General features: G+C 35.0%; 1 protein-coding gene across 4 annotated transcripts in view; it reads left to right on the top strand.

Annotated features, from left to right (window-relative positions):
• The window catches only part of LOC110382904 (EH domain-binding protein 1), a 35,836-nt gene extending 16,851 nt beyond the window's left edge, over positions 1-18,985 (top strand). For 3 of the 4 annotated variants that reach the window (XM_064042293.1, XM_064042292.1, XM_064042294.1), the window contains 18 exons: positions 267-779; positions 1,409-1,542; positions 2,000-2,135; positions 2,538-2,604; positions 2,938-3,067; positions 3,453-3,663; positions 4,163-4,289; positions 4,662-4,792; positions 6,472-6,627; positions 7,083-7,165; positions 7,620-7,711; positions 8,022-8,120; positions 8,551-8,684; positions 9,033-9,164; positions 9,945-10,030; positions 10,544-10,667; positions 11,018-11,082; positions 11,446-18,985. In XM_064042293.1, the coding sequence (XP_063898363.1) occupies positions 267-779; positions 1,409-1,542; positions 2,000-2,135; positions 2,538-2,604; positions 2,938-3,067; positions 3,453-3,663; positions 4,163-4,289; positions 4,662-4,792; positions 6,472-6,627; positions 7,083-7,165; positions 7,620-7,711; positions 8,022-8,120; positions 8,551-8,684; positions 9,033-9,164; positions 9,945-10,030; positions 10,544-10,667; positions 11,018-11,082; positions 11,446-11,524 (2,499 nt within the window). In that variant the 3' untranslated portion in view covers positions 11,525-18,985. The remainder of the gene's footprint in view (positions 1-266; positions 780-1,408; positions 1,543-1,999; positions 2,136-2,537; positions 2,605-2,937; positions 3,068-3,452; positions 3,664-4,162; positions 4,290-4,661; positions 4,793-6,471; positions 6,628-7,082; positions 7,166-7,619; positions 7,712-8,021; positions 8,121-8,550; positions 8,685-9,032; positions 9,165-9,944; positions 10,031-10,543; positions 10,668-11,017; positions 11,083-11,445) is intronic. The other variant, XM_064042295.1, reaches the window with a different exon arrangement.
• The last annotated feature ends 3,580 nt before the right edge of the window (positions 18,986-22,565 follow it).

Genomic DNA, 22,565 nt, shown 5'->3' with positions numbered 1-22,565 from the left:
GGATATAGTTACTTAAACATTTGATGGATATGTGAGAGAAATAAGCAGACTGTAATATGTCTGTTTTACTGTCTGATGCATTTAGTTTTGAAGTTAAATAATGGTCACTGCCATCTAAAGGCCTTACTTAAGGTAGTATTGACCATGTAAGATCAGATGGAAGTCAAACTTATTTGACGTTGTGAATAATGAATACTTAAAACTTAGTTATAGAAATGCATTTGGTCATCTATCTATGTAATTTAATATGTATTTAATTTCTACAGATGCTGGATCTCCGACAGCAAATGGAAGAGATGACCCAAAGTCTAACAAACAGTGACATAGCAGCCACCCCCAACAGTGTCCAAAGCTTAAACTTCGACAATTCCCGAACTCCTACCGCCCCCATCACCCCCGATGATACCAACCCCACCACGCCAACAACCCCAGTCCCTTCAGACCCCATGCCTAATGATAACGACACTAATTTTGACCCCCCACCTAAAACTAGGCCAGAAATGCTAAGCCATTTGACTAAGTTAGCAATGTCTAAGCCAGAACCGAAATTTTATTCGACCCCCAAAAGTAATAATGTGGTGGAAAATAAGGGGGAATTGAAAGGGGTGGTTTTTAAACCAAGAACGGTTGCTATGAGGAATCTGAAACCTTTAGAGTTGAAGACTAATTTTAATTTGGATAGGAATGAGAATGAGAAAGATGAAGATAGTGATAAGACCCCGACGGCTGCCGATATGGAGAAACTGTTTCCCGGCAAGTTTGATAAGGATAAGACTCCGGTATGTTAAAGTTATTCTTATATTTGAAGTAGTTAGTACATTTATTTTGGTTAATTTTTCTAAACAAACAACAAAAATATGAGTAAAATGAACAGTGGGCCAAGAATTGAACCTTGTGGAATTAATTCCACATACTTGACTCGTGAAGTACTTCAGTGAAATACTGTAATTTTACTTCGGAACCACTATTTGTAACAAAAGAGTCATCATCATCATCATCTCAGCCATAGGACGTCCACTGCTGAACATAACAAAAGGGTAATAATCTTTAAATATAGGTTTCTCGTATGTTAATACTAGCTGGTGCCCGCGACTTCGTCTGCGCAGGTTTAGTATTTCGAACAATATGGTTACAAATTGTAGCCTATGTGTTATTCTGATGTATAAGCTATATTATTGTAAAGTTTCATTAAAATCCATTCAGTAGTTTTTGCGTGAAAGAGTAACAAACATCCATACATCCATACATACAAACTTTCGCGTTTATAATATTAGTAGGATACGTCATTTTGGTATATGAAAGTTATTGGTTGACTTTGTCAAAAGCTATGGTTAAGTCTGTATAGGCTTGGCAATCATCGAGTATGTAAAATATTTATAGTAAATATGTTTTGTTTTGTAACATACAGGTTCAAGACTTATTAGAATGGGTGCAAGGAGTAACGAAGGAGTACAAACAAGTCCGGGTCACCAACCTCACCACCAGTTTCCGGTCTGGCCTCGCTTTCTGCGCCATTATACACCGCTTCCGGCCTGATCTCATGTGAGTATGAATATCATATGGACTTGTGCACTGTTAATCATTAGTTTGAATACATTTTTTTAAAATCTCTTAGGTATTCCTAAATAATTTAGATGCTCTTAAGGATCGGTAATTAATGAATAATAAAGAATCTTGATGTGTATAATCAATGTGAATAAGATAATAACAATCAACAACTTAATTGGATCATTGTTTTAAGGATTAAGTAACTCTGATACGGCAAATTTCGTTTCCAAAAACTGTGCAACCGAATATATCTTATAAAAGGAAATATTAATTATACTAAGCCGGTTTGATCACCTATAGTTGTATAGAGGAAATATTTTTTGTTCGTTTATCACCTAAAGAGCCTGAAACTACTGAAACGTTTAAACGTCAAACATACTTCAGATGAAAGTTACCTGATCGCCCACAATTAAAAGGTCCACAATAATTAAAAAATTTTTCTCAATTCCAGTGACTTCTCGGGTCTGCAACCTGACGAGGCGGAGCGCAATCTCCGCGTGGCACTAGACGCCAGCTCCAAGCTCGGCATCTCACAAGTTCTTACCGCCGCCGACGTCTGCTCCCGGCAGATACCTGATCGATTAGCTGTGAGTAAATAATATAAAGCTGTGTTTGATTTTTTAAAATTAATTGTAGGCAATCTAGAGGATTTGAAAAGTTCTTTCGGTGAAAAAGTCTGTCTTTCACAATGCCTAGACGTTATCGGGACTCGAAATACTCGAATCAAATCAAAGCGTTTATTCGCGTTTATGACGCATATAGGACACAAAACAGACTTTATGCATAATAACATTGTAGGAGAAAAATATGCGTCACAGGCACGCGAAAAAAACGTCAAACATTCCTTAACTTTCTAATAATACAACTCAAAGATAAGTAACGTCCAGGTATTGCGAGAACAGAATGATTTTTGTTAAAATTGAGTTTTAATACTCGGCAATAATATTTTTTTTTATTTCATGATAATAATGATTATGTTTGTGTTTCAGATAATGACATATTTGTTCCAACTGAGGGCACATTTCACTGGCAACGAATTACATGTAGAACAATTAGGTAAGTAACCAATTATGTATTACCCATTTTATGTAAATAGTGCATAACACTTAGAATGAGCCCTGTATAGCCTTTCTTCAGACTTTATGGAACTATCAGATTTCAAAAACGCATAGTATTGAATTTATACTTGAATTAGTTTGTCTTTTTTGTGCTTGTGACAATAGTTTGTAAAAAAAAATAAGTATTTATTAAATTAAGTTATTATTAGACCTTATGCGGGTATTTGTCTATGAATAGTTGCTTATTATGTTAGAAATATTTTTTCATTTATAAACTCAAAGAACTACTCATAGTTCTAATTCCTCCATATTAATACCTACAATCTCCCAGGTAACGACGAGACCGAGTCTTCGTACCTGGTGGGTCGTCACGACACGGACGGCTCCATTCCTCAGGAGCTGTTCAGCAGAGAGATCAGCACCAGGCGATCCAGGAACATCATGGACAGGCCCAGGCCCGGGTGAGTTCACTTGTGGACTAGGATTAGAAATAATAATAATATAGTAGTAGTAGTGGTAACGTGATCTAGAGAAAAAGACAAGTTACTTCAAATTAATATTAGAAAAAAAAAACCTAATATAAAAAAATGCGGAAGTTTGTAAGGATGTATGTAGGTATCTTTGATACTTTTATTTATTGATAAAAAAAGTATTAACGACATTACGAACATGGAGCATTTTGAATAACCTAGAATTATTCTGGTCACATAATTTTGGAGTTTGACTTTAGCGATTGTCAATTTACTAACTCGAAATAAAAACTAACCTATATGTTATGACCGAGGAATGAAACTCTCGAACTTTTTTAGAAATTACTAAACAAATATTTAATTTGTACCTCCGCAGCTCCCAAGACTCACAAGAATCCCGCAATTCCCAAGACCGCTCAAGCCCGGACAAGCCCAGTTCCCCGGGAACATTCATGGCCCCGGGAGTCCGGGACATGTTTCTTCAGCAATCCAAGACTATACTCGGCAAGATGCTGTCTCCGGCGCGGGATTTGAGGGCTGAGAAGCCTACTGCTAAGTGGTTCGCTGATCCTTTGAAGGTTAATGAGGTAAGTTTTGGTTACTTATTTTTATATTTAATTTAATAGAGATTTTTTTCTTTGTATAGTTACTAATGTGTAAGTACCTAAGTCTGTTGCGCTTTCAGGTTAACTGACAGACAGAGATTTCTTATCGATACTTAATGACATAAAATAGTTATTTAAAGAAATTCGCTATCGATATTTGAACATTTCTTATATTCCATTGAATAACAATTATATTTTTATCGAATATCAATTATATTTCTTTGATAATCAATGATATTTCTTTAAGTATCGATTTTTTTCCTTTAAATATCGATTTTGTTTTTTATCTTTCGATCATTTTTGATTTTAATATTGATTACCTGTCTTGGAGTATCGATTTATATACCTTTGAATATTGATTATGTTTCTGCGAATATGGATAATATTTCTTTGAATATCGATTATCTTTCTTTGAATATCAATTATATTTCTCTAAATATCGATATAGAATATTTACTATCATATTTATTATTACTACTAGCCGCCCCCAGTCCGGCCTGAGAAGCTGATGACTCGCAAGGAGTTGACAGACCCCTTCGGCTCTGATGATGAAGAGGAACAACAGGAACCGCCACCAGCTGTGCAGAATAATGGCAACACTGATACAGGTAGTTTACTGATAAAAAACTTTAAGTAAGGATTGAAAAGGTTTTTTTAGTAAAAGTCGTACGGACTTTCTAGATTCATGTATAGTTTTTTTCTAAGACTTGTAACGTCATGTGACTTGGGATTAATTTGTTTTTACCCTAATATTATGAAGGGTAATGTTTTCTTTATTTATTCTTCCTTTGTTGTCGTTATAAAAAACCTCAGTAAATATACTTTTTTCGTTTGGTTTTGTGTGCGTCACGCGATGTGGCAAATTAACATTATTATATAGCTTGAACAATTGAGACCACATAGTGACAATATAAATTTATAAAAAAAACTTGATCATAATTTAAAAAAAAATATCTATATGAAACTTTTTACTCTTCTAGTAAAACCCCAACCAGAACAAAAACCCCCCGAACCAATTCCGGACCCCCTCTCACAACCAGACCCGGAACTCCGGGGAACCCCGAACTCGCAGCCGAAGCCCGTCACCCCGGAATTACCCAAACCGACACCGGTAAGACTAGTTGTTAATACAGGAATGGCTTCTTTTGTAGTTCGTAGTGTGTAGTTTGTGAACGTTAAAGTGGATTTCTATAAGGTATCTGTGGTTTGTTTTGCGATTAGATAGAATTTTGACATTGGTTCTTTATAAATTAGTCAAATTTCGATCTATAATTGCAAAACAGAGGATAGATTAGTTATAGAAACTCGTATATTATAGCCGGGTGATTTTGGTATTATTTAAAGTTATGGTTAGAATTATAGTCGCGGTGGCCTAGTGGGCAAAGGACCAACCTCTCGAGTATGAGGGCGCGGGTTCGATTCCAGGTCAGGCAAGTACCAATGCAACTTTTCTAAGTTTGTATGTACTTTCTAAGTATATCTTAGACACCAATGACTGTGTTTCGGATGGCACGTTAAACTGTAGGTCCCGGCTGTCATTGAACATCCTTGGCAGTCGTTACGGGTAGTCAGAAGCCAGTAAGTCTGACACCAGTCTAACCAAGGGGTATCGGGTTGCCCGGGTAACTGGGTTGAGGAGGTCAGATAGGCAGTCGCTTCTTGTAAAGCACTGGTACTCAGCTGAATCTGGTTAGACTGGAAGCCGACCCCAACATAGTTTGGGAAAAGGCTCGGAGGATGAGGATGATGATGGTTAGAAAACCACAGATTCAACCCTTTTTCGCCCGAGATGCTATTCTACCTCCTTTACCTATTCTATATCTCTATCTGGTTCTAAGCTACCTCCGCACCAATTTTTTGACAAATCGGTTCTACCGTCCTTGAGTTATTCGTGTAACTAAGATAATTAAAAAAAAAATGTACTTATATACCTAGTCACCCAGGCTATATGTTTTCACATACATATTTGTTTGTATTGTAAACATCAAAATATACTTTGAAAGATCTATCAAGGCGATTTATAGTTTTTAAGTGTGACACTGACAGCAAAAAAAAAAGATTTTCATATATAACTGAGAATTTTTTAGTTAATTATTTTAACCTTTCATTAGTGTTTTTTGCGTCATACTAATACAGTTCAGTGGTAAAATCATAGTTACATATCTGCAGAAAAAAACTATTTTTATGTACATATTAAAGAGAAAGAGGTTATACTCCATATTTTTTTATATTTTCATTATGGTAATACATTATTTTTGTGTTGATATCAAAATTATACTCTATGGTACATTCTTCCAAAAAATATTGTTTGTGTCTGTCATATATTGGGATATTTGGAAAACTGTAGATACCCAATATATAAAATGCTAGTGCGTTTAATACTAGTATTATATCTGCCAGTTAATTCATTATGACCATTTTCGTGTAACTCCGTACAGTTGGCAATGTAAAAAATAAAATATTAGGAGTTTTAAAAACAAAAATATTCTTCGAAAATCACTTATTTTTGAGATTGAATAATTATTTGGCAGAATTGCGTTTCATAAAACTTCGTCTTTAACCATAATTTTCCAAAGAAATATTTATTTAGTTTTAATTAAACTCCTGAAATTACCCAAAATTTACTTTGCCAACCGCACAAATAAAAAAATACTTCACCATTTCTTTCCATTGCCATCGACATCGCTTACAACCAATGCCTGTGTTTGACGCTTCTGATTGGACGACGCTATGTAACCCCGCTTCGCTGATTGGTCGATCATCTCGCCACCGACGTTTCCCATTGGCCAGCAATTGTTATCACGTCATGATGAGTTGAAAGAGAGAGCGAGGCAGTTGCTAGAAGCTACGAAAAGAGAGGCGAGAGAAAAAGATAGAAAACTGAGACAGAAGGAGAAAGAAGAGAAAGAGAATGGACTTAGGAATGGAGATGTTAGTCCTAAAAAGGTATGAGGATTTTATTTGCTAATGCTGTAGTTTTGTTATGGTTAAAATTATAGTATGTAGAGTAGTTGTAGATCTTAGTTTACATAACTGAAGGTTATATTGGACATGAACAAAATATAAAAAAAAATCTTCTTTTTCTAAAAATATCTGGGTTAATTTTTAATATTTTCAAAAAAATGACTATTTTTCTTTACTTTTTTTTTCTAAAAAATCGATTAAAGTTGTAAACAAGATTTGGGAGTCATATTTTACGCCGGAAAATTCTGATATTACGTCGTTTTTTCATCTTTTTATCAAGATTCTTATATTTCTCACTAAATTATTTATTTATGTTCAACAAAATAATTATTGTATAGCACATTTACTTAATTTCTAACGCAAGCACTTGATGTTTAAAGCCTATTTACACAAACAACTTAATAGAAACAGTGAATAAGCTAGTTATCTCTTTCTAGCCAATGACTGAGGAAGAGAGACAGGCGATGTTGAGGGAGAGAGCGAGAAAACTCATTGCTGATGCTAGAGCCGGTATTGTTAGGTAAGTGTTAAAGTATTAGTAATAAAATGTAAAATAGTTTGTTGGTTAAAAAGTAATATTGGAGATATGTACTCTCATATGAGAGTAATGAACTAAGGTCCAAGGTACATAAACGTGGTACACGAAATAATAAACTGACAAAATAAACTTCAGTTTTAGAGTTAACAGCTGTTTTAAGATAAACTGACGTTTATGTTGTCAATAAGAATAGGTCTAAGATACTGCTAAGCTTGACGGTACACCGACAATGTAATAAAAATATGGCACCTCTTATTATTTTCAACTTTATATTTATCTTTACTTCTTCTTCTTTATATATAAGCTATCTTTGCATCTTTATGTGTGTATACGAAGGATATTCTGCCGTTCTATTATTTTTGACCTAAAATAAAGTTTTTTTTTGTATTTTTTATTATTTTGTAACAAAAATTATACCATGTTATTTGTATTGTAGTCCTACATCTCCGCTGTCGCCGTCCCGTAACTCCCGCACCGGGACTGTCGAGATCATCAGCAAGCAGTCTGTTATGGACGAGATTGTTGCAGGTAACATAAAACACAGATAAACAACATTAATTTTCTTTATTATATCGCAATTTCATATTCTGATTGCAATTTAAGTTTAAACCAATTTCCGAGAAACTTAACTTACAAAAAAAATACACCGTTCCGTTTTATTTAATTTGAATCTCAAAAAGTAGTCTAGATTTTTTTGGAGACCTGATTTTTTTTAATATAACTAAAATAGTTTTTTTTGTACATATTTAGGTTTGGGATAAAGTATCACACGTGCATAGCATATATTCAATCTAAATAACTGTGCTCTCTATGATATATTTGATCTCTATTTATACAGCGGGTGGAGTGGAACAGCTAGACGCGCTGCTTGGCAGAACTGACTCCCTGCCTTCCACTCCTGGCTCCAGGAAGAGTTCCCTCAGTCCTGATAGATCTGGTAAGTGTTATACTATCATCAAGTTTACGTTATATGACGCATAATGTTATATTCAATATGAAGCGTCCATGGAGTTTCATGCCAATTCTTAAATTTTTTGGTACCAAAAACTATTGTGACGCTTTATAAAAGACTGCAAAACCTATGTGAAATAAAGAATTGTGACATGCTTGAAACATACGTAAATATCTTTTTGTTTGTTCTACACTGATTTTCGAACAGGTAAATAAGTAAATAATGCCGTATCCGATTTCTTCTAAATATGTTATATTTGTAAAGTTCTTTGCCAAACTAATTGCATAATGTCTCCCCGCTGTTACCTAAACATAGTGCTTTCCGCAATACATATTCCGTCATAGACTTTGGCGAGAAATGTGCTAGTATATTCCGTCTATCTTCCACATACTTACTGCTATATTTTGTCCAACAGAAGACCGTCACAGTGAAGACACAAAGAGTGTAAAATCTCTCTCTCTGAGCGGCGAGAGGCGCTCACCACTACACTCGTTCAGTGCATTCGTCGACTCGTTAGCGCCTGAACATGATAATAATGATACTGATGAGGTACGTAAAAATAATAATAAAAACTTTTATTAAAACTAGCGATCCCGCCCGGCTTCGCACGGGTAACAGTATTTCTCCATGATTTAATGCATGTTATTATACATAACCTTCCTTTTCAATCACTCTATCTATTAAAAAAACCGCATCAAAATCTCACAAGAACTACAGATTACAAAAACAAACTTAGTACTTTTATCGACATCTTTATCTGCCTAGCCTTTTCATAAGTATATTAGGAGTAAAAGACACAAGTGCCTGTGTTACTCGGGCCTAAACTTACAATTTAACCAACTTCGCCAAAAAAGAGGTCTTCAACATTGATGTTTTTATATATTTTTCTTTCACCAGGGCAAAGAAACAGGCTCCTACATACAAAGCGAACTAGAAGCTTTAGAAAAGGAGCAATGTGCTATCGACGAGAGAGCCGCCGCGCTCGAGAAGCAACTGCGCCGAGTCATGGAGTGTGCTGACAATACTGAGGTACGTACGTCCGTCAGTCAGGCCTCCAGTTCGTCAGTCTGTCAGTCTATCAATCCGTCAGTATGTCAGTCTTTCAGGCCTTCAGTCTGTCAGTCCGTCAATCCGTCAGTCTGTCCGTTAATTTGTCCGTCCGTCAGTCAGTCAGTCTGTCATCAGGTTCGTTAGCCGTACTATTTAGACAGTTGAAAATTTCACAGAAGACATATTTCTGTTGCCGCTCTAACAACAACTCTTGAAATATTTAAGGTTCTTTAAAATATGTTCCGTAATCTGTTTTACAGAAAATGTGGAGAAGATTGCTCTTATCCTGTATTCAGCCTCCCACTGACCCGGTAACCTTATCCCTCTCCCATTCCTACCCTTATAATAATACCTTAGGCCCAGATTCCACCACAGCGGGATGGAAAACTTTTTAAACATTTCGTTATACAATGGAAAAGTATCTTATTTGATCCAGAAATTCTATTGATTGTTTAAAAAATCTATGCTGCAATCCGCTTTCGTGGAGTTTCTGAGCCTTATAATTCCCTTAAAGTAGTTCCTGTAATTTAATCAAAGTAGCAATTCAATATCTGGTCAATGTAAAGATATTCGTAACAATTTAGCTAACATAAATACCTACTATAATTAAGTAGATATACATTTATCTCTGCAATAAAGTCTACATATTTTGGCGTAGATATGATTGTATAATATGATATAGTATTTATTTCTTTGAATTCGTATATTTAGTTGTTTATTGAAGATATTGTTTAAATAAATAATAACTATTTCCTACAGGAGGAAGATAGACTGATGTCTCAATGGTTCAACCTGGTGAACAAAAAGAACGCGTTACTCAGAAGACAGATGCAGCTTAATATTCTGTAAGTATTGTTTATTATATTGTACAATATTTTCTGTCGTTGTCATTTGTCGTCATTTAATGTTTTAGTCTTTGCAGCTTGTGACTTCATTTTCAATTTTTCATAAACAAAATTTCCGTTCCCGTCGTTGTATCTCCTAAACAGATGACCTATCCTATGATGTTATGCCTACTTTAAAATAAAGATTTTATTGTAGTAACAAAAATTTTTACAATATAATGATTCATCATCCTCCGAGCCTTTTTCCCAATTATGTTGGGGTCGTCTTCCAGTCTTACTGGATGCAGCTGAGTACCAGTGTTTTACAAGTAGTGACCTCCTCAACCCAGTTACCCGGGCAACCCGATACCCCTTGGTTAGACTGGCTTCCGACTTCCCGTAATGACTGCCAAGGATGTTCAATGACTGCCGGGACTTAAACTAAATATGACTACGTACTTGTATGTAGTTTTTTTTTACATTTTTTACACCGATGATTAGTTTTTAATGCTTATATATTTTTCTATACTACAGAGAGCAAGAAGAGGATCTCAGTCGTCGTTGCGAGTTGTTAGCTCGGGAGCTTCGCCTGTCTCTGGGCGTGGACGAGTGGCGCAAGACGCCCGGACAGAAGCGACGGGAGCGGCTGCTCTTACAGGCACGTATAATACTTATATACTCAGAGAGTAAGAGGAGGAGCTGAGTCCTTGTCGTGTCAGACTAAAGATGTCCACTGCTGGACAACGGCCTCCCCCAAGTTGGCTGGATCTTCAGCAACCCACATCCATTGCTTCCCGGCGATCTTGGCCAGAATGTCCATCTATCTAGTTAGAGGGCTGTCCACGCCGCGACCATATACAATCTTGAGGATATCAAGGCTCTATAGATCATATGCTTGGTGCTTGATTATGACGTCATTTTACTGGCGAGACAAAAGTGACCTTTATAATATAGGTACAAACCATTCTCAATGTGGCAATGAAAAATAATTTAATCTATTTTTTACAGGAGCTGTTATCAGCGGTGAACGAGAGAGATAGATTAGTGCAGGAAATGGATGAACAGGAAAGAGCGTAAGTTTAAACATCTTATTTATTTTACTTTAAAAATGTTTTATTCAGTTTTCATATTGTAGATTTTTCACTAGTGGTCTCAGTCAAATTAAATGAAAATAATAGTTATCTGCCATAAATTTCATACTTCAAAACATCAGTTAATTTATTACGTGAAATGTAGACATTGCCAAGTCTTATGAGAGTGAAAAAAACACAAATTCACCTACCTATGACCTGTATTTATTTATATTATTATATTGGGCTATGTGAAACTGAAATATTTTTCAAATTTAACCAGTATTTCTCAAATTCGCGTGCTCAAACAAAGTCCACCATATATTTTACAAACACGATCCTAATTATGAATATTTCTCCCCACAGGATAGCAGATGACGATGCGATAGAGCGCAATCTCTCGCAAGTTGAGATTCAACGCAAAAACAACTGCATCCTACAGTGAACACGCTGTGTTGACATACAGGCTGTTCACTTTACGGCAACTCATGATTTTATACAAGTGGAATGAGATTTTGAGTTTTCTTTTTGGTTTTGGTCGCCATTTTGTATTATTTTCAGTGTGTTACTTATGGCACGTGGGAACGACTTCGCGCACCCGGATAATGCTGTAGGCTTCTTTAATAAATGGGGTATCTAATACTAAAAGTTTTTTTAATCGGTTCATTAGTTCCTGAGTTTGAAGTTTTAATTTTTTTAAGTGTTTTTTTTTAATAATCATTAGGTATTTCAGGCTTTTATACCTATAACAATGTTAAGTTGGTCTGTTTTTGGTGTACTTTAACAAAGATACGTTAAGATCATAACATTTTAATAAAAAAATTGGTCGAAAGTGACATTTACATCGAAAATATAAAGTCATGAAATCACTATTTTAATAATCCATTAGTCCACTTGTAAAAAATCATGAAGCGTATAAAACTAATATTTATTTATTATCTACTAATTATTATTTTTGTAAATCAAAGTGCGATGGTTTTCGCAATATACGTTCGCGTCCCAAAAATCCCGTAATTTAAGGCAATTCGGGTAAAAGTATAATTTTTATTTTTTATTATGGAAACACAAGACTTGTTCAATTAACTGTTTTACTACTTTATAAGCTTATTTGCTAAATAATATCATTTATAAAAGTTTTTTCTCACGAAAGCGGGTGATCCACACTTGTGTGTGTAAAGGTATATGCATATTGTCTTTGTGTGAGTCGGTGACTCGACCAATAGTGAAAGCTCTTGAGCTTACTCATACAAAGACATTGTGTATGTATATTTACACACACAAGTAAGGGTCAACCGCTTTCGTGATACAAAACATATGACGCGCATATAAACAGATATGACGCGTAAACAATATTTTTTTCAAAATGAGAGACAGTGTGTTTTTTCTTTTAAAAAAAGTCATTCTTTCTCACTTATTTTAAATGTTTCTACAGTTTGCGTAAGTCAACTTTGCATTTCTGGAGTTACAAATTGTTAATATTTTTTTTTTACTATTGTAAAGTCAATAGTAGCCAACTTCGGACAAGCAAAGCTTATCGACAATATATGTACGAACAAATGCGTTCGAAGTCAATTGGCTAACTTCACAAATGCAAAGTTATTTGACGAACTGTACCAGTACTTATGTACTTGTACCAAAAAGTGGTAAAACAGACTTAAAAATATAATAAAAATGAGAAATGTGAATGATTGAAAATAAAATGGACGAGGAGTCAAAATTGTATGAACATTTTTTCAATTAAATAAATATAATAATAAAATTGTGCATTATAAATTATTATGGTTTATTATAAAAGGCTTAATTGGCATAATAGTTATGTTTTATCGTTAAATTGGTTAGTTGGGTAGGGTGGGTTCACACTTGCGATTGGTCGACAATGACTTTTTATAATTTTTCAATTTTATTTTATGACAACTTCGAGTAAACCTTTCAAACGCAAGCATAATTTTATTGTTTGTTTAAGGCTTAGTTGTTATAGAAACACAAATTTTTAAACTTAAATAGCAATGGTAAACCTTTTGAGAAATGGATATTATGTCCTAGTATTTTTTCGCAAAAATATTATCACAAAATTACTGAATTATTTTCTACAGTATTATGTAATGTTTTGGAAATAAATGTTGTTTGTAAAAGTGACAGAAATTGACTGTTCTCTCACAAAATAAATTTCCAGAAGACATTCATATTTTCTGGTCGTCGACTTTTCGCAAGTGAGTATAAAATGTTATGTTAAGGCGTCAGTCATGCGATGGATAATACTCAAAATATTGTTTCCTATATATTTTTTATGTCTACGAGTATGTTAGCATTTCTCACTGTATAGTTTTTTTGGTTCTAAACTAAGAAACAATGTCAGATATTACACGCGTTGTGATTTATTCAAACTCTTTCAAAACAGCGACGACTTTTTTTGTTAACTTTTTTGTCGTGAATGTTTGCGACTAAAAATCGCAGCGTGTGTGCGAGGCTTTATTTAACGCAAGTTTAGAACCAAAGCTTAGGATAGCATTAACATTATTATATTGTGGTTTAATTTTATTTTGGTATAGGTTTACCAAAGAATATTTTTTTTTAATTCCTACTACCCCCTTTTTTAGATAGAATGGTGATATTTAAGTACAATTTTGCCATAGTCAATGGATTCTTGTAAAGCTATGGTCGAAAGATTTATTTTGTAACGTTTTTTTTATTAAGTAGACATTTTTTGAAACGATCAATTATTTTTTTAGATTTAAATGTAAATAATAGCGATTTTTTTAGTTTAATTGATATTTATTTGTACACTCCAATAAAATCTTGCCGTCATTGTTTTTCAGTATTTTTTAAAATCGGAAAGTGAATAAAAAAAATTGGGAAAAAGGCCAGCGCAACATTGCGACTAGTCGTAAGCTGTTTTCATGCGACTAGTCGCAAGTTTGCGTGGAGCCTAATCGGCCGGTGCTAAATTGTACCACGTGATTCTGTCTTCACAATTTGTGCAATTTTTACTAAACGACGTACGTTTGTCTTATTATTAAATAAATAATGTAAATATTTGATGATGCTGGTTGTTCTAAAGTTATTTTTGAGGTTGAGAACATACGTAAACACCATGGTTTTATGTCATTGACGTTTGATTGTTTTGTGTATCTGTAAAATTCTGACACATTTGTACTTATTTCTACCAGACCGCCGGATTTTTATCGAGTCCCGGATTTTTTAAAGGCGACACTTTGAAGCCCTTTTGAGACAACTTTAATGACATGTTGACACAAAACCAACGATTATTCCGGCGTACTTGGTGTGTCGTTACAAAAGTAATTTCTGCATTCAGTAATTTCAAGAATCAATTTCATTGATTTAATCATTCATGTGTATTTAATTTAATAAACACAAAAATCATTCATTTTTTAAACTAATAATATCAATACAAATTCGCGTGGCAGTGAATAAATCCTGATTTTCAAACTTGATCTTTATTCCCTTAACACTAGAGTCGATAATCCCTCAAAAGAACTTTAGAACAGGCACTTACACGTAAGTAATACGATAGTTCGCAATCTAAGGCTTGAGGTAATCAGATGTATTACACACTATTAATATTAATAATAACATTATTACGTAGAAAACATTTGTGTAAATCCAACAAATTTCATGTGTGATGTCACCTTTATAAACTGGATTCGTATCAGAAATTCGTTTCAAGGATTTTTATGACGAAGGGATGTAGCTACTCGGAATAGTGGAAACAGACAAAATTAATAGGTGGGGTGGGAGGAAGTTTACTTCGTAATATAGAAATCTCTCTATATTTAAATTTTGACCGATTTTTCAATCCTCTGTTACTGTTACAGCCTTTTTATCGACCCTCTGCTGGGCCCAGGCCTCCTCTCACACTGAGAAGGAGTGTCAAACATGTTCATATTATAATTAAGTTATCAAGTGATTGAAAAATCAGCCCTTATTACATAAATAAATTTTTCAATTCAGTACCTCAAACATGTAGGTTTTGCTGGTTAACAACAGTAAGCAAAAGCGACTTTTACCCACTTCTGAGACAAAGTATGGCCTTCTAGGATAAGGATTCTTCTCTGGAGAGGATTCTTCTAGAATCACTCACTAGGTCACTTGATGAGGATTCAAAATTTGGACCCGCAGCTTTGCTTGTAACAAAAATAAATATTTTACCCTTCCTCCATAAGGAGGGTTATGTTTTACGTAACTTTTTAGAAAACTGTTCTTAGGATTGTATCCTTAAAACGTTAATTTATTTGTGATTCCTATATTTATTGTTATTAACATTAGGAATTTAAAATAAAGGTAAATAATCTTCAATTATTAACATAATTTATGGGAACTATATTTTTTGTCACCAAAATTTATACACTCTTTTGCAAAAAAAGCGGGCACCTATGCGAAAGCTTAGTTTTAAGGACTTTACGTGTATTTCAAAGGGTTTTAATGATTGTAGTATATTTCTAGCATCAAAAGGGTTAGCCGAGCATGCGTGAGAGTGTATTCTAAATTTGAATTTTGTACAATTGCTAAGAAATTGGTTAAACCTTGTTTTGGACTAATTGCTGGCAGAAAGTTCGTCGGTGTTTTGAAAAGTTTTTGAAGTGATTTTCAGAAAACTGATAATGCAGTTTTAATTAATGATTAATGTACCTTTTTGTTAGATAAAATTTTTTTGAAAAACTATGCGTATTTGATAAAATTTTCACCTGCTCTAAATGGGCTATACTGATGATTGATAGCAATGTTAAGAGTTTCGGTATTTTAGTGTAAAGCGTTCTTCTGTTTAGATATTATACCCACGTGTTTTAAAATATCGCTTTTTCATAATTAAACACTATTTAGAGGAGTATCAGTACATTGGGCTGCGACAAAACCAATTTAAAGTAAGCAGTGCCGATCACAACTCGTCTCCTTTTGGAGTTTAACATTTTTTTAAATCTTGAAATTCTACAAAATACAGAAAATAGCGCATAGACTGTGAGCACGAGATCTTAAGGTCTCGTAATCACTGATTTTCAAATAACCTCGTCTCTTGGGAAACTCCGTAGACCTCCGAAGATCTATGAGTCTGAGCGTTCAAATAGCGTGTTTTCATCCCACTGACATTTTATTAAATAAACTTGCCTGTACCGAGATTTCCTAGCATCTACAGCACTATCCTGCTTAAATCGTAACAATAATTGGCTATCTGCTCTTTTTTTAAGAAACATACGTTTGGTCAATACTTTTGAATTCTTGACTCCCTTTCAGCGAAATCATCGTTTAGTAACCCGATACCTATGGAGTTATAGAAAGCTTCAACGCGGCAATAATTAGACTTTTTAGATAGCTTAAACCCTCCTCATCATTTTTCATGTGGTTAATTTTAACATTTATCACAAAATTTGGTATTTTTTAATTTCAAAGTCCGATAGGAGACGAGTAGCGATCGGCACTGCTTACTTTAAATTGGTTTTGTCGCAGCCCAATGTACTGATACTCCTCTAAATAGTGTTTAATTATGAAAAAGCGATATTTTAAAACACGTGGGTATAATATCTAAACAGAAGAACGCTTTACACTAAAATACCGAAACTCTTAACATTGCCATCAATCATCAGTATAGCCCATTTAGAGCAGGTGAAAATTTTATCAAAAACGCATAGTTTTTCAAAAAATTTTTATCTAACAAAAAGGTACATTAATCATTAATTAAAACTGCATTATCAGTTTTCTGAAAATCACTTCAAAAACTTTTCAAAACACCGACGAACTTTTTGCCAGCAATTAGTCCAAAACAAGGTTTAACCAATTTCCTAGCAATTGTACAAAATTCAAATTTAGAATACACTCTCACGCATGCTTGGCTAACCCTTTTGATGCTAGAAACATACTACAATCATTAAAACCTTTTAAAATACACGTAAAGTCCTTAAAACTAAGATTTCGCATAGGTGCCCGCTTTTTTTGCAAAAGAGTTTATCTGTCATCAAGTTGTATCACCTAATAAATAGATCTATCGCCACGAAATATTTTCGTTCTCAGATAAACAAAGAGTGTTCCCAGGTATGAATTACCAAATTATTGTTAATATAATGTGTAAAATATGAGATGGATTACCAATAAAATTGTAGTGCCATTACATGAATATAAACTTCGTCCTTATAATAATAGTTTTATTACTGAAATAATAGCTTGGTGCTCAAAATGGTAGATCTGTCACCAAATAAATCGATTAATCGATCCCAGACTGCGACTCCTTTTTATTTGTTATTTTGTCACCAATACAGTAGTTACATTTTATTTCGTTCAGTTATTAAAATAATGTATTCGTTACCAATTTAATACATCAGTTTATAATTTTAATGAAAATATGTTCAAAGGGAAGAGGAAGGGAAGGGAGAGTGATTTTGATGACTACAAAGTTCAATGGTTCAGCAAATGAAGAGTGGGTCAACCGCACAATATTGTTTGGATACATGAAAATGCAACTGCCCTGCGTTTTACAAAAATTATATGTGCAAGCATATTATCGGATTAGTCATACGCTTAAAGCTGGCCAACCCCCCACCAGAAAATTTACTTATCGGCCAGAAAATGAAAAGGGGGCGCCCTTCAAAATCCAAACCTGCGCTGATTATTCAGTGATTGTTATTTTTAACAATGAATATTGATTATTTTGACTTTAATTGTTTTATTTACTATTCAGCTAGAAATTTAATTAAAATATATTTATACTACCTGTGGAAATTAAGACCCTTGGGGGAGGCACATGGCCAGTTAAGTAGTAGACTCTTTTGGTTGAAAGGATGATGATGTACCACCATACATTTTTAGACCTTCATGAAATGTTCTAGTGATATAATATATGATTTATTGGTGATCTCTTTAACTTAGTTTGCTTAAATACTTTTAGGACAAACCTATTATAATACATACAAAACCATTCATTTGGTACTTGACCCCATATCTCCGTGATTTTCGGTAATTTATTGTGGAATTGATTTTATATTGATTGGTGATACATTTTGGTGACAAATCTACTATTTTGAGGGCAAACCCTATTATTTAAGAAACACAAAATGAATTAAATTGGTGACAGCTTAAATCATACCCATAATTTATTATGAATATTATTTGTAATTTCTGATACAAATCCAGTTTACTATACAAAGTCAACGTAACTTTATATACCGTGGTAGATTTTGGTGTGTTTCTTTATAACACGCGGATTACACACATTTCACACTCTGGCCAATAAATAACAAACCTAATTATTGTATTTATCATATTGGGACGGCATAAAATTTTTGTTACAGGATATTCAACCTTATTCTATAGGAATAATTTCTCTTTTTTCTGCCTGTCTATTAAAATTCCTTTATGAATTTATCTAAACTCCATTTGAGTAGGCATTAAATAAAGGTAAACAATCTTAGTAGGTACGACTTTTGAAACTAATACATATTAAACAAATAAACTGCTGATTAAAGTAATGATTGAATTAATAAGGTATTATGGTATTTAGATAGATTTTTAACAACATTTTATTATTTTCAAACTGAGTCTGATGTAAAATTCAACATTTCATGTCCCCAGCCTTTTTACAACTATGTTTTGGGGTCGGCCTTCAACCCAGTTACCCAGGCAACCCTTTTAAAGACTGGATGTCAAGCTTTCTGGCTTCTAATATAAATATGTGCATAAGACAACCCGGACATCTTTGGTTAAATATGCTCTCAAATGGAGTATGTATCTATTTCTTTGTTCAGCTACGTAATTATCAGTGTATAATGTGTGTATTCCGTGTAATAGAGTAGGTATACACGGTAGTCAGCGCAAGTATTGTAAGCCACGCCATATTTGTCTGTACTCGACGACGCTACTATATCAAATATCGACTAATAAAATAAAGTGATATTGTCAAATTTATACGGGTTTCATTTTGCGCTCCGACCGTTTTTATTCTTCCTGAAAATTTAGTGGTTATAATAAATTCTTTTATTTTCTCTACACAGTTGATGCCTTAAATATACTTGTCGGAGGCGTCATCAAGATGGCACTATCGTCCGACATCAGCTAGGGTAATAGAGCAGAGATAACTCAAAGAAACTCAAAACTCAAACGTTTATTCAAATTAGTCAGAACAAAAGACAGCCCCCAAAACGCCCGCCCTCCGCCACTTTCTACGTGTTCTAGGTGGGGAGAAGAAGTGGCGGAACAAACTCCCCAGCAACACATACCAACCATTACAAAACATTCAAATACCACAAGAACCATACCTTGTACCGTACCATACCATACCTTGTACCGTACCATACCATACCTTGTACCGTACCATACCATACCATACCTTGTACCGTACCATACCATACCTTGTACCGTACCGTACCATACCATACCTTGTACCGTACCGTACCATACCATACCTTGTACCGTACCGTACCGTACCATACCATACCTTGTACCGTACCGTACCATACCATACCTTGTACCGTACCGTACCGTACCATACCATGTACCGTACCGTACCATACCTTGTACCGTACCATACCATACCTTGTACTGTACTGTACCATACCTTGTATTGTACTGTACCTTGTATTGTATTGTACCATACCTTGTACCGTACTGTACCATACCTTTGTACCACTGTACCATACCTTGTACTGTACCGTACCATACCTTGAAATTGTACTGTATACCTTGTACTGTACTGTACTGTACCTTGTGTATTGTATTGTACTGTACCATACCTTGTACTGTACTGTACCATACCATACCTTAAATTGTACCGTACCGTACCTGTACCATACCATACCATACCTTGTACTGTACCATACCATACCTTGAAATTGTACCATACCATAATGTATTGTACCATACCATACCTTGTACCGTACCGTACCATACCTTGTACCGTACCGTACCATACCTTGTACCGTACCGTACCATACCTGTACCGTACCGTACCGTACCATACCATACCTTGTACCGTACTGTACCGTACCATACCATAATACCTTGTACCGTATTGTACCATACCATACCTTTAAAATTCGTACTGTACTGTACCATACCATACCTTGTACTGTACTGTACCATACCATACCTTGTATTGTACCGTACCATACCATATTTGTACTGTACCGTACCGTACCATACCATACCTTTGTATTGTACTGTACCATACCATACCTTTGTACCACTGTATTGTAACCATACCATACCTTTGTACTGTATTGTACTGTACCATACCATACCTTGTACCAAAATTGTACCATACCATACCTTTGTAAATTGTACTGTACTGTACCATACCATGTATTGTACTGTACCATACCTTGTACTGTACCATACCATACCTTGTAAATTGTACTGTACCATACCTTGTACTGTACTGTACCATACCTTGTACTGTACCGTACCATACCTTGTACCAAACTGTACCATACCTTGTACCGTACCGTACCGTACCTTGTACCGTACTGTACCGTACCATACCTTGTACCGTACCGTACCATACCATACCTTGTATTGTACCGTACCGTACCCTGCCATACCATACCATACCTTGTATTGTACCATACCATACCTTGTACCGTACCATACCATACCTTGTACCGTACCATACCATACCATACCTTGTACTGTACCATACCATACCTTGTATTGTACCATACCATTTGTACTGTACCATACCATACCTTGTACTGTACCATACCATACCTTGTACTGTACCATACCATACCTTGAAATTGTACCATACCATACCTTGTACTGTACCATACCATACCTTGTACCTGTACCATACCATAACCTTGTAAATTGTACCATACCATACCTTTGTACTGTACTGTACCATACCATACCTTGTACTGTACCGTACCATACCTTGTACCGTACTGTACCATACCATACCTTGTACTGTACTGTACCATACTTTGTAAATTGTACCGTACCATACCATACCTTGTACCGTACTGTACCATACCATACCTTGTACTGTACCGTACCATACCATACCTTGTACTGTACTGTACCGTACCATACCATGTACCGTACCATACCATACCATGTACCGTACCGTACCATACCATACCTTGTACCGTACCATACCATACCTTGTACCGTACCATACCATACCTTGTACCGTACCATACCATACCTTGTACCGTACCGTACCATACCTTGTACCGTACCGTACCATACCTTGTACCGTACCGTACCATACCATACCTTGTACCGTACCGTACCGTACCCGTACCATACCATACCTTGTACCGTACCGTACCGTACCGTACCATACCTTGTACCGTACCGTACCGTACAGAAGAGAAGGTACGAGAACATAGTAGTAGATAAGGGAAGACATAAGGGTACATAGGGAGAACATAGTAGTACATAAGGGAGAACATAGTAGTAGATAAGGGAGAACATAGTAGTAGATAAGGGAGAACATAGTAGATAAGGAGAACATAGTGATATGGAGAACATAGTAGTAGATAGAAACAGTAGTAGATAAGGAGAACATAGTAGTAGATAAGGGAGAACATAGTAGTAGATAAGGGAGAACATAGTAGTAGATAAGGGAGAACATAGTAGTAGATAAGGGAGAACATAGTAGTAGATAAGGGAGAACATAGTAGTAGATAAGGGAGAACATAGTAGTAGATAAGGGAGAACATAGTAGTGGAAGACATAAACATAGGGAGGAACATAGTAGATATGGAGAACATAGTAGATGGGGAGGAACATAGTAGTAGGAATATAGTAGGGAGAACAGTGGAGGAACATAGTGGAATATAGTAGATAAGGAGGAACATAGTAGATATGGAGGAACATAGTAGATAGGGAAACACATGGTACACAGAAAAACACAAAGAGATAAGGAGAAAACATAGTAGCAGACAAGTGAAGAACATAAGAAAGATGAGGAACATAGTAGATAGGAGAACATAGTAGTAGATAAGGGAGAACATAAAGTAAATAAGGAGAACATAGTAGTAACATAGGGAGAACATAGTAGTAGAGATATGGGAGAACATAGTAGTAGATGGAGGGAGAACATAAAGATAAGGGAGAAGAGAAAGATATGGAGAACATAGTAGATATGGAGAACAGTAGTAGATATGGAGGAATAGATATGGAAGACATAAGGAAGAAAGGAGAAACATAGTAGTAGATATGGAATAGTAGTAGATAGGGAACATAGTAGATGGAGAACATAGTAGATATGGAACATAGTAGTAGATAAGGGAGGAACATAAGGAGAACATAGTAGTGAAAGATGAGATAAACATAGTAGTAGATAAGGGAACACAAGGCAACATAAGGGAGGAACATATTAGTACATAAGGAGAACATAGTAGCAGATAAGGAGGAACATAGTAGTAGATAAGGGAAGACATATGGCACATAGGGAACAAGTAGTAGATAAGGAGAACATAGTAGTAGATAAGGGAGAAACATAGTAGTAGATAAGGAGAACATAGTAGTAGATAAGGGAG

This window comes from Helicoverpa armigera, chromosome 28 (assembly GCF_030705265.1).
Source record: "Helicoverpa armigera isolate CAAS_96S chromosome 28, ASM3070526v1, whole genome shotgun sequence".
Taxonomy (NCBI): Eukaryota; Metazoa; Arthropoda; class Insecta; order Lepidoptera; family Noctuidae; genus Helicoverpa; species Helicoverpa armigera.
The sequence above is the reverse complement of the archived record's forward strand: the minus strand, read 5'-3'. Positions and strand labels throughout refer to the sequence as shown.